The 13,347-nt window shown below is 38.5% G+C and overlaps 1 protein-coding gene across 1 annotated transcript in view; it reads left to right on the forward strand.

The window, feature by feature from the left end:
• XPNPEP3 (X-prolyl aminopeptidase 3) overlaps positions 1-13,347 on the forward strand; it is a gene marked incomplete at both ends in the record, with an annotated part of 59,586 nt that overhangs the window by 38,971 nt on the left and 7,268 nt on the right. The window contains 3 exons of the mRNA XM_079714314.1: positions 2,073-2,135; positions 2,982-3,095; positions 10,357-10,442. Coding sequence (XP_079570440.1) covers positions 2,073-2,135; positions 2,982-3,095; positions 10,357-10,442 — 263 coding nt within the window. The remainder of the gene's footprint in view (positions 1-2,072; positions 2,136-2,981; positions 3,096-10,356; positions 10,443-13,347) is intronic.

Consider the following 13,347-nt stretch of genomic DNA (forward strand, 5'->3'; position numbering starts at 1 on the left):
TGCCCCTTGGTCTTTACAGAAAAGGTATCACACACATAGTGAGGATAGGTGGCATGAAGCACGTACCATATGTACCTGGAATCATCTGTGAAGAAATGGATTCATAGGAAGCATACTGTTTACAAAAAGAAGTAAAGCAAAATCAAGCATTTGACCACCTACGAAGCAAAAGGAAGTTTTCTATCTTGTTTAGTCTGCATAGCAGTGTAAAAGGGCCATGACTTCAAAAATTCTCTGTACTATTCATTAACAGTTTGAAAGGAAATAAACAAAAAGACAAATCCCTCTTTTAAGTTTATGAGCCTCAAGACTTCCCTGGTGGGTCCAGTGGGTAAGACTCCGCGTTCCCACTGCAGGGGGCCCGGGTTGGATCCCTGGTCAGGGAACTAGATCGTGCATGCGTGCCTCAACAAAGATCCCACGTGCCGCAACTAAGACCGCAGCCAAAATAAATAAATAAAATAATAAATATTTTTCTAAAAAGTGTATGAGCCTCAGTAGAGCTACCACACTTTTCCTTTCTTCTGTCGTGTTTTTTTATTTTCTTTCCTTTTGGCCGTGCCTCGTGGCTTGCGGGATGGGATCTTAGTTCCCCTGTCTCCAACTAGGGATTGAACCTGTGCCCCCTGCAGTGGAAACTCGGAGTCCTAGCCACTGGACCACCTAATTAGTCCCTAACTAATTTTAATTGCTAATTCATTCAGCAGATATTTATTTTAAGTACCTCCTGTGGTGGCAGGCACTGCTTTAGGTTCTAAGGATACAGTGGTGAGCAAAACAGACGGTCCCTGTGTCCCTATCCTCAGTCTACATACATTACTGAGGAGAGATAGTAAACAAATATATGATATATAGTCAGCTAGAATTAAACACTGTGAGGAAAAATGAAGCAATGGAGGGGGATAAAGTGTGATGGAAAATGCTAATTTAGATAGGGGGGTCAGGAAAGGCCTCTCTGAGGATGAGACATCTGAAGAAAGATCAGAATGAGAAAAGGCAGCAGGCCATGCAGATATTCCCATTACATCCCAGTTGCTTTTCCTCTCTTGGGCTTTATGATGATGTTACCTTGTATTAAGAAGTGTTATTAAAAACATTTCTTCCTCAATTCATTACTTCATTTAACAACTTGAGAGAAATTCCTTTCTAGTTATAGTATCATGTCATATTCCTGTGCAACTGGTTTGTTTTTATCCCACAGACATTGGAAATTATATAGCCAACAGAGTTTCCCTTTTCACATTGACTGCTAGAAAACTCAGATTAATTTGTGTCCTGTCCATATTAGCCATAGTAGTTGTGAAGGTCATTATGGTATGCCTCTTTTTGATTTGGTTTTGTTTAGCTCAATTCCTCTCAAGCCTGCCTTTTTTTTAACTCTACCATGAATGCATGCTATCTTGTATTTTATGTATCCATGTAAGCTAATCAGAATCCTTTTTGGAACAAGGTACAGTGGTGAATTATAAACATGTATGTTTATAAAGGTAGAAAACATGACACACATATAATGTGGCTATCAGAGAATTACAGTACTTACATTGGTAGTATAGGCCGGTGGTTCTCAACTGAGGGCAGTTCTGTGACCCCCGGGGGACATTTGGCAACATCTGATTATCACAGTTGGGAAATGCTACTGTCATCCTACATTGAACAGGACAGCCCTCAAACAAAGAATAACCTAGCCCAAGATGTTGATAGTGCCAGGGTTGGGAAACCCTGCTGTAGACTGGACCAGTCAATCCACAATTTCATACATTCCAGGGCTGTAGAAGCATTTTGTAATGTAAATGTCAAATGTGTTTCCATGTAGCTTATTCTAATATACAATGTATATTCTAAGTGGGTAGGTTGGGTGCCCTTCCACTAAGTCTGTCATCAGTCAGCTATTACTGAAAGCAATATTTTCCCCCTTGGAAATCTGTATTATGATGCCCACAAAGCCATAACTTCAGGTTGACAAAGTTGGGGAGAAGTGTGCTTTTCGTTTGACCTCCAGTATTTTGAACATTTGAATAAGCAGCGTAGTTAAAATGAGACTATGTTCTTTTCATTCTTCATTCTTTTTGCAGGCTTTCATAGAGACCATGTTTGCCAGTAAAGCCCCTGTAGAGGAAGGCTTTCTTTATGCTAAGGTGAGCATTAAATGGCTGGAAAAGTTTTGTTGGACGCAAATGTAATTTCATTGATTTGCATATGGCATCCAGTTGGCTTTCATGGAAGTGAGCAAGATATCAATGGAGAGGATTTGGTTCTTAAATGTCAGTGGTAATTTATTAGATGAGTCTAAAATATGTAGAGCTACAATTAGTTGGAGAAAATTGCGAAGTAGAACAGGTAAAGAAGGAAAGACTTTTGCAAGTGTGAGTTAAGAAGAATAATACTGTTTAAGTAAATGTAAAGGCAAAGAATCTGAGGTGGTGTTGCAGATAGTAGCAAATATGAACCAGTCTCCAGCTCCATCCTAGGATATAATGAAATTAGTAGAATTTACCATTTGCCTAGCATCCTTTTTCACACTTCCAGAGCATGTAGGTCGGTAGCTATTTGAAAGGCTGAAATTGGTAACTTAGAGCTGTTGTTAAAAATGCAAGCCATATTTCAGTGTTGATCTAAATAAGAAAAAACAAATAGTAACATGTAAAGTATCTGACCGTTTCTCTGAACTCAGCCCAATCATAGGTTTTCTATGTTCTCTTCTGGACTTAACAGTTTGAAAATCACAGGGAATTTAGAGCACGCAGGAGAAAAGAACAGATTGAATAATAGAGTTGAATAACAGTATTGGGGTGAGCATAAAAGAAATGGCCTGAAGTTACAGCATAATAATTTGGTTAAAAAGATGTGACGAATAGTTTTCCATTGTTAACTTACGATAAGTACTTGAATGGAGGTATGGGCTGTTGAAGAGAGCCTGTGCTGGGGCTGCCCTGAGGAAATCTCAGTCAGACTTTCAGTCGTACTTTGCTGTTGTTTTTCAGTTTGAATTTGAATGCCGGGCCCGTGGTGCAGACATCTTAGCCTACCCACCTGTGGTGGCTGGAGGTAATCGGTCAAACACTCTGCACTATGTGAAGAACAATCAACGCATCAAGGTACACAGATCCCCTTCAGTGCTGCGTCCTCTGGGTCCAGATGCCTTAGTAAACTCTAACCTCATGGTCCCCTAACCTTCAGCTTTCACAAACTAACTGCTATTTATAAATCCCTTACAGACATGATCTCATTTGATCTGCACATTAGCACTGTGAGATAGGAACAATTATTAACATGCCTGTTTAATAGATGAGGAAAATAAACTAAAAAATTAGGTAACTCATTAGTGCAGAGCCAACTATTCTAGTCTAAAGCCTCTGCTCATTTCATTTGATAAAACTCCTTTGCTAAGGACTTGTGGCAACAGTGGGCCAAGCATATTTTGGGAGCAGACAGGTTTTACGACTATCTTGTTAGCTGTGAGGGAACTTATTTTTTATGGTTTTCTCCCCAAGTGACTATACAAGTGAAGAATCTTATATTCCTTTATTAAGTCTATTTTTAATTATCTACTTTAATTTACAGTAAATTCAAAAAATAAATATAGCAAACATAAATTCTACAATATAATTTTTTTTAATGAATACCCATGAACCAATGACTCAACTCAAGAGGCAGAACATTACCAATATGTTACATCTGCATGGGTACCCTTATGCTCTGGCACCCTACTGCCTCCCTCCCAAAGGTCACTAACCAGTATCCTAAATTTTTGTTTGTCATTCTCTTGATTTTTTCAATAGTTTTATCACATAAACATGATTCCCCAAACAATATTAATTAGTTCTGCTTGTTTATGAAATATATAAAAATCATATATTGCTATATGTTGTTTTGGGGACTCAAACTTTTCTTTTAACCTCAAGTATGATAAGATAATACAATTTTTTTCTCAGGTATTTGTATCTGTTTACACTCCTACCAGCAGTGTATAATTTGGTTGACCACATCCTTTCCATCCCCTGATATTATCAGACTTCTTAATTTTTGCCATTTTAGTTGGAACAAAACAGTATCTCATTGTGGTCTTCATTTCCATTACCTCAGTTACCAGTGAAGTTAAGCATCTTATCTTTGGCATTACTGCTTTCAACTTGCTAATGTATTGTTTAGGATATTCTGATTTGTGTACATGAATGAGATTGTCTTATAATTTTTCTCATACTGACTTTATGGTTTTCATTTCAAGGTCGAACTAAACTCATAAAATGAATAGTTTATTTTTTAATATTGTAAAATGGTTTGAATTAATGTTTCTTGAAAATTGGGTAGAACTCTCCTGTGGAATTATTTGGGCCAGATATCTTTTGTGGGATTTTTAACTATGATTCAATTTCTTTAATATACTGAGGCTATTTCTTTCTTTTTATTTTTATTTATTTATTTTACATTTCTTATTGTAAAATGTAACTACTGGAAAAGTACTTAAACCATAAAAGAATAGTTTAATGGGTAATTATAAAGTTAACACCCATGTGATCGTTACCCAGGTCAAGAAATAAAACGTGTTGGCAAGCTACAGCCCTCTGGACGAAATCCAGCCTGCCACTTTGTTTTTTAAATAAAGTTTTATTGGAACACAGTGGTTTCCACTCCCCCACCCCATCCCCACCCCATGGCAGAGTTGAGTAGTTGTACCAGAGGCAGTATGGTCCACAAAATAAATATTATCTAGCCCTTTACAGGAAACACTTAACCCCTGAAATACGACATTACTGTGTCCCCCAACCCCCAAGAAGCTTTTCCACCATGTGGTCCTTCCCTCCCTGTGATAACTCCTCCTCTCCCTGATAGGGTAACACTCCCCCAATTTTGATAGTGATCATGTCTTTGCTTTTCTTTTTATTTTACAATTAATAAATAATGTAGTTTATATAGTTTGGTTTTGGTCATGTTTGAACCTTATGTATTTGAAATATTATGTCTGTGTCTTCTTTTGTACAGCAGTATATTGTTGTATGCCGCTGTTGTTTGTTCATTGTAATTGCTAGAGTGTAGAATAGCAGGTAGAGTATGGTCTGTGAAGTTAAATATATTTTCATAAGAATGCTAAGACATTATATTATGTGCTCTTTTTCACTCTTGTTTTCTCTCAACTGTATGGTGAAGTATCCCAGAGGCCTTATGACATGCAATATCTCACCAAATTGAATGCAGAAGCAAATATGGGACTCCAGCTGTCTTCTATTTGTCTATGCTAGACAGAGATTTGCACAAATGTAAAACAATGCCACTTTTCTTTTTTTGGTTTTTTTTTTGGTTTTTTTGCAGTACGCGGGCCTCTCACTGTTGTGGCCTCTCCCGTTGCGGAGCACGGGCTCCGGACGCGCAGGCTCAGCGGCCACGGCTCACGGGCCCAGCCGCTCTGCGCAGCATGTGGGATCTTCCCGGACCGGGGCACGAACCCGTGTCCCCTGCATCGGCAGGCGGACTCCCAACCACTGCGCCACCAGGGAAGCCCCACAATGCCACTTTTCTAACTAAATATTTTTATTTAGAAAAATAGTTATTTTCATTAAAAATGTTATTTTAGCATGTAATTAGTGGGTTTATTGTTATTTTTAAATGAATAAATATTATAAAATTTTCTCAGTTTGTATTTCTTAATGTGATAAATATCCATAGATGGATATTTATATATTTTCCAGGTTTTTACCATTATGAACAATGTTCTGTGAACATTCTTGTACATTATTCATGGTATGTAAGTTATCAAGGTTGCCTAAGAGACACCTAATAATAGAATTGCTGGGTCATAGGATATGCATATTCGCAACTTTCATAGACAATGCCAGACATTTCTGAAGTGTTTTTATCAATTTATATTTCCATTCTTCCTGAGACAGTTTGGTAGATTATATTTTTGTACCATTTTCTCTAAGTTTTTAAAATTACTCGTAGTATTATCTTACATTTTAATCTTTTGTGTTTGTAGTAATGTACCCTTTTACATTCTTTTTTTTTTGTTTTGTTTGTTTTGTACCTTTATGTACCTTTTTACATTCTTGATATCTTTATTTGTTTGTTTGTTTATTTTTTTATTTATTTTTGGCTGCATTGGGTCCTTGCTGCTGTGTGTGGGCTTTCTCTAGTTGTGGCGAGCAGGGGTTACTCTTCGTTGTGATACATGTGCTTCTCATTGCGGTGTCTTCTCTTGTTGTGGAGCACAGGCTCTAGGCACACAGGCTTCAGTGGTTGAAGCACAAGGGCTCAGTAGTTGTGGCTTGTGGGCTCTAGAGCACAGGCTCAGTAGTTGTGGCTCGCAGGCGTAGCTGCTCCACAGCATGTGGGATCTTCCCGGACCAGGGCTCGAACCCGTGTCCCCTGCATTGGCAGGCAGATTCTTAACCACTGCACCACAGGCAAGTCCCTTTTCTAATAAATCTTAATAGACAGTTTCTTTAAAAGTAAACATACATATTCTCTGTGAATCAGCAGTTTCTTTTTAGGTATTTTTCCAAGAAAAATGAAAACATATGTCCAAAAAATGCCTTGTACAAGAATGTTGATAGCAGGTGTACTCATAATAGTTCAGGGGTCCATAACCAGGATATTAGATATGGAAATTACCATGTGGTATATCCTTGAGATAAAAAGGAGCAAACTACAGCACTGCCAACAGCATGAATGATCCCAAAAGCATTACACTGAATAAATAAGCCAGACACAAGAAAATTACAAACTATATGATTCTACTTATATGAAGTTCTGAAATAAGCAAAACTAATCTATGGTGATAGAAATCAGATCAGTGGTTGCTTCTGATAGGGTGTTGACTAGGTAAGGCCATGAGGGTGTGGTTACATGGGTGTATACATTTGACAAAGCAGACTTAATTCTGTATACTTAAGATCTGTGCAAAGAAATCTCAGCAGAGGTTTGTGGGTTTTTATTAGTCTTTTAAAACCAACTTCGCTCCTGCATGCCTCAGTGAAGATCCCACGTACCGCAACTAAGACCCAACACAGCCAAAAATTAAATAAATAAATAAATAAATAAATTTTAAAATAAATAAATAAAAACACTAAAAAATAAAAACTTTGCACATCATTAATGCTATTTTGTCTTCGTTTATTATCTCATCACACTGTGCCCTGGCCTTTGTTAATTTCACTCTTCTACTCTTTGTGTTTATTCTCTTGTTCTTTTTTAAGCTTTTTTTTTTTTTTTTTTTTTTTTTGTGGTACGCGGGCCTCTCACTGTTGTGGCCTCTCCCGTTGCGGAGCACAGGCTCTGGACGCACAGGCTCAGCGGCCATGGCTCACAGGCCCAGCCACTCCGCAGCATGGGGGATCTTCCCGGACCAGGGCACGAACCCGTGTCCCCTGCATCGGCAGGCAGACTCTCAACCACTGCGCCACCAGGGAAGCCCTAAACTTCTTAAATTAGATGCTAAACTCTTTTTTCTGGCCCTGCCACATGGCTTACAGGATCTTAGTTCCCGGACCAGGGATCAAACCTGGGCCCCCTGCAGTGGAAGCACTGGGTCCTAACCACTGGACCACCAGGGATTCCCTAAACTCATTAATTTTCATCCTTTCTTCTGTTCTAGTTATAATTATTTAAGGATTAATATTTCACTTTCATTATATTCCATGTGTTTTTTTATTATATTCCACTGTTTCTTTTTGCTTTTGCTGCATTAAGATTTCCTTTTCTTTGGTATTTCTCAGTTTTATTATATTTCTAAGTACAAATTTATCATATATTATAAACAATAAATATAATGTACTGTTTAAAATAATAATCGTAAAATGAGCAACCATGTATTCACCATCAAGGATAAGAAGATCATTGCTTATGCCTTAATAGTCCCTTGGGCAATCTCAAGCACATCTCCTTTTCTGTCTCCTACCATCTTGACTTTTGTTTTAACCATTTTTTTTGGTTTTTCTTCATAGTTTTATCACCAGTGTACCTATTCCTAAACAATATAGTATTCATCCTTGAAAAACTAGAGAATAAGCACAAATCTAGCCTTACAGGGAGAGAGACATATTGCCATTATTAGATGAAGTGACCTAAATAAGAAATAAGAGAAAATAGTCAAAAACTTCTAGGTCATAGTCTGGCTTCAGTTATCTGAAACTTTTCAACTTAGCGGGCAGGGTCATCAAGAAGCCATGAGAAATGCAGAGGACTGTTGGGGCATCTGGAAGGACTCTGTCATGGACCGGCTGGTAGGCATCTGGCAGAGATCTAGTCAGAGACAGCAGGCTGCCCTGTGGTTCTGCCTCTGAGCTCACCATGGCTACATCTAGCTGTCAGGAATAGGTCAAAGCAGAGCCCCCTTCTAACAGAGTTTGTTTAGATTTACCTGCATGTTGATCTTTCCTTCTTGCATCTTAGATGGCCTTTCTGGGATCACCTTCCTTCTACCTGAAGAACATCCTTTAGATGAAGGTGTGTAGCTGATAAACTTTTCCTACTTTTGTTTAGTTAGCCAAAACATCTTTATTTCATTCTCATTCTTGAAAGATGGCTATGCTGAGGAAAACCATCCTAGATTGACAGTTATTTTCAGTCATCAATTTTAATAGATTATACTCCTTTCTTCTGACTTTCAGTGTTGCTGATTTTAAGGTATAATAATTATCATTCCTGATGAATGAAATTTCTTTTTGCTTTTGCTGCATTAAGATATTTTTCTTTGGTATTTCTCAGTTTTATTATATATCTAAATACAAATTTATTTTTACATGTCCTCATTATGATACCTCTGCTTCCTGAGTCTGTAGATTCATATCTTCATCAGTTCTAGGAAATTCTCAGACATTATTTCTCCAGATATGATCTCTCCTACACTCTCTCTGTTCACTCCTTCAAGGTCTTCAGTTAGATGTATGTTAAACCTCTTTTCTGTTTTCAATAGCTAATGTTTCTTTCATGTTTACATTTGCCTTGTCTGTGTCATACTCTAGGGGATTTTGGTAGGTCTGTTTTCCAGGAAACTAAATTTTCTCTTCATTTGTCTAAGCTACTACTTCAGCCATACACTGAGTATTTAATTTCAGCAGTTGTTTTTATTTCCATATGGTTCCCTTCAAATCCATAGTTATTCTCAATTGTCTCTTGTTGCTTGTTATCCTTTGTGATTCCATTTTTTATCCCTTTAAACATTTCATAGTAGCAATTCTGTATCTGATAACTCCATTGTGTGGAATCCTGGAAGATCTAAATTTGGTATTTGTTGTTCCTGCTGACTCTCACTCACAGTGACCTACTGCCTCATGTGCTTGACAGCCTTTGGTTGTGAGCTCATATTTGCTTGTTGTTATTTTTGGGAAATTATGCAATCCAAAATTTGGGCGCTATTTCCTCTAAATGTTATTTGCATATGCTTTTGCCAGAAGTGAAGTGGGTCCTAATGACCTGGGGCCCTATTATCCCCTGTGAGTGTCCTGGGCTAATGCAGGAATCTCCACTTCATCTTCCCCACTTTGCAACGCCTTCTTTCCTATATACTGTAACACTTACCTTATCACTACCCAGCTCTAGCTTCAGTTCTGGGTTGTTTTTATTCAAGAAAAAAAGTCTTTAAGATGTCTCTTATATGATGTAATGTCAACATTTCATAAAATATATTTTTGTCCAGGATCTAGTTGTTACCTAAAATTTATTCTATCATTTTTCCAGAAACAAAGACCACATTCATTCTTCTTGCCATTATTATATATGTACTTATTTGACCATTATTCTACTATGTGCCAAGTTCTGTGCTTATTTAGATATGAGTAAGATACGGCCTGTCTTCAAGGGCATAAATAGAAAATTTTAGTATAACATGACAAGTAGTAAAAGAGAGATGTACCCAGAGTTTTTTGGTTTTTTGGTTTGGTTTTTGTTTGGGGTTTGTTTGTTTGTTTGTTTTCCCCCCACATGTATTTTGATGGAGAGCAGAAGGGGAAGTGATATTCTAAAGTTAAATGGTTATGGGTAATTATATTTGAATAAAGGCACTGGATACCAACCTCTATAGATTTTTTTAATTAATAGTGATAATGGTAATATTTATGATGTTAATAAATCATAAATGCTAATGCTTACACCTAGTAATTCAAACCCAAGCACTCTGGTTCCAGAGCCAATGCACTTAACCACTCTACAGTGCCATCTTTCTTGAGCCAGTGTGAATTCATATGAAAAACTTAGATGCTATTTCTTGTGAGAAGGAACCAGAGAAGATTAGTCTCCTTTAAAGTAAAGTTTTGTTTTGTTTTGTTTTTTATAAAATGAAAGGCATGAAGAGTTTAAATTAGAAGAAGAAACAACTGACAGTCATTAAGTCACCTACTTTTACCTGTCTTACTTTTGTTCCAGGATGGGGAAATGGTGCTGCTGGATGGAGGTTGTGAGTCTTCTTGCTATGTGAGTGACATCACTCGTACCTGGCCTGTCAATGGCAGGTAGGGCTTCCACAGATCCCACTGCTTCTTAGGAGTATGAGTTAGAATATGGGTATATTTGGAATAAAGAACTAAAGAAATATACAGGTTCCCTCTAGCTCACATTGACTGCCTTTACAAAGCTCCTGATTATTTTCTAAGACTGTTTTTTATTCATCATATCAAGGATCAGGCACCTAAAAACACCTAGTTAACATGTGCGCACACACATTTTTTAAAAACAAATTTAAGTTTTTATTTTCTGAGTACAAAGATAATATTTAGGTTATGGTAGAATAGTTTGGCCAGATTAACCCTCCGATAACGATTATAGAATCTGGACAAAATATTAAAAACAAGTATTTGAAGGCACTAGAGAGCTTCCTAAAAGCCTGCAGAAATAGCAGCATAAGTCTGTCCTTGAAAGAAGAGCTATAATGGGTTAGATGTAAGTGGTTAGAGTTTTTTGCTTGAGGGCACTCCCCCATCCACACAGCTTGGGCAGCAAGAAGCCACAGCGTAATTGGCCTGAGGTGTCAAAGGACAGAATTAGATACTAGCAAGGAACCAGAAAGATGGGAAATCCTGAAAGAGAGGGTACTGCAAAAAAGGGTGAGGTCCAAAATTTGCATATAGAATATTCCAAAATCCTTGGCTGATCACTACATTATATTCTAGGGCGAGATCCCAGGAGGCTCAGCAAAATACTGGCAGCCAGAATTTGAACGGACTGAGCAGAGATTTTAGTTGCTTCCCACTAAGAGCAGAGCTTGCAGTTTGAATCCAGCCAAGTTAACAAAATCACTCTTCAGAACAACATAACAGAATTTTAGAATCTCTACATTGTATCATTCATAACTTTTACTGTTCATTTTAAAAAATCACTAGACATAAGAATCAGGAAAATGTGACCCATAATCAAGAAAAGTATAGTCAATAAAAACAGATCCTAAATAACCCTAATGTTACAATTAGCAGATGAGGACTTTAAGGCAGCTAACAATAGCTGTGCTCAAGGAGTTAAAGGAAGATATAAGTGTAATGTGTGAACAGATAGAGAATCTCAGTAAGAAACCAAAAACTATAAAAAGAATCAGGGCCTCCCTGGTGGCGCAGTGGTTGGGAGTCCGCCTGCCGATGCAGGGGATACGGGTTCGTGCCCCGGTCTGGGGGGATCCCATGTGCCGCGGAGCGGCTGGGCCCGTGGGCCATGGCTGCTGAGCCTGCGCGTCCGGAGCCTGTGCTCCGCGACGGGAGAGGCCACAGCAGTGAGAGGCCCGCGTACCACAAAAAAAAAAAAAAAAAAAAAGAATCAGGGATTCTGGAGAGATGGCAGCAAATAATCGTTTTTCAGTCTTTCCAAATTTTCAAATAAGAATAGAACAACTAGGTAGTGACTGCTATCCCAAACACCAGGTAATGGGTTATCACTAAAATCTCAAAATACAAACAGTTATGAACACACTATGTACAACCACAAGACCTGGGTGGTATCAGTATCTGTGTGGAAGCAGAAGGAAGCAGCAATGGTGGGGGAGGCTAACTGACAGATCTGAAAACAGGAGAACCCCAAAATAACCAACAGCTACTCACAGTCAGGATGATGAGCCAATTTCAGAACAGAAGCTGAAAATGGGAAGGATTTGCCAATCCAGTGGCCCAAGAAAATCTGAAGGTGCTGGACTCCCTTCTAGGACAGGGGCTCACACTTAAGGGAAACTGCTGGAAGTAGAACAGAAATTGAGCAGGTTAGGAACTAAAGAGAGGAAGGAATGAGATGATCCAAATCAAAGAAGGGGGAAAGGGAGTCCCCTGGCGGTCCAGTAGTTAGGACTTGGCACTTTCACTGCCATGGCCCAGGTTCAGTCCCTGGTCGGGGGGAAAAGATCCCAAGGGCCATGCAGTGCAGCCAAATAAATAAATAAATAAAACCAAAGTGAGGGAGAGGAACTAAGGAAAGATCTGAAACAAGCTGCCTTGTTTTTTACCACTACACCAAAACAACAGAAGATTACACTCTGAAGTTAAATCTTTTATAAATCCTGCCTTATTCTAAAAGTACAGGAAATTAATTTCATATAAAATAAGCAATTAAAAAAGCATCTAGGGAACTTCCCTGGAGGTCCAGTGGTTAAGACTCCATGCTTCCACTGTAGGGGGCGCAGGTTTGATCCCTTGTCAGGGAACTAAGACCCCGCATGCTGCTCAACATGGCCAAAAAAAAAAAAAGCTTCTAGGTTAAATCTCATAAAAAGTTATTAAAAGCAAAAGGAGAATAAGGAACAGAATAACATCCCTACAGAATTGAAAGCATGCCAGAAAGACATGACTACAAAATAGATCAAAATAATGCCCTTTTGTTTTAAAACAAGCTAAAAATTTTTAAAGCAAATCATTCAAAACATGAAAAAACAACATATATCAGAATTAGAAAATCTTGGTAATGAAGTGACAAACTCAGAAAAGAATTAGAAATAAATTTAAAATCACTTCAGGGGCTTCCCTGGTAGCACAGTGGTTAAGAATCTGACTGCCAATGCAGGGGACACGGGTTCGAGCGCTGGTCCGGGAAGATCCCACATGCCACAGAGCAACCAAGCCCGTGCGTCACAACTACTGAGCTTGTTCTCTAAAGCCCACGAGCCACAACTACTGAGCCTGAGTGCCACAACTACTGCAGCCCACACACCTAGAGACCGTGCTCTGCAACAAGAGAAGCCACCGCAAATGAGAAGCCCACGTGTCGCAACGATGAGTAGCCCCCGCTTGCTGCAACTAGAGAAAACCCGTGTGCAGCAACAAAGACCCAACACAGCCAAAAATTTTAAAAAATTCTTAAATAGGCAAAGAGTTAGAACATACACATGAAGGAAGCCCTGAAGAAGAAAAACAAAACAAGGGAACAGAACAAATACTAAAAACTATA

This window comes from Hyperoodon ampullatus (genome assembly GCF_949752795.1).
Source record: "Hyperoodon ampullatus genome assembly, chromosome: 11".
Lineage (NCBI taxonomy): Eukaryota > Metazoa > Chordata > Mammalia > Artiodactyla > Ziphiidae > Hyperoodon > Hyperoodon ampullatus.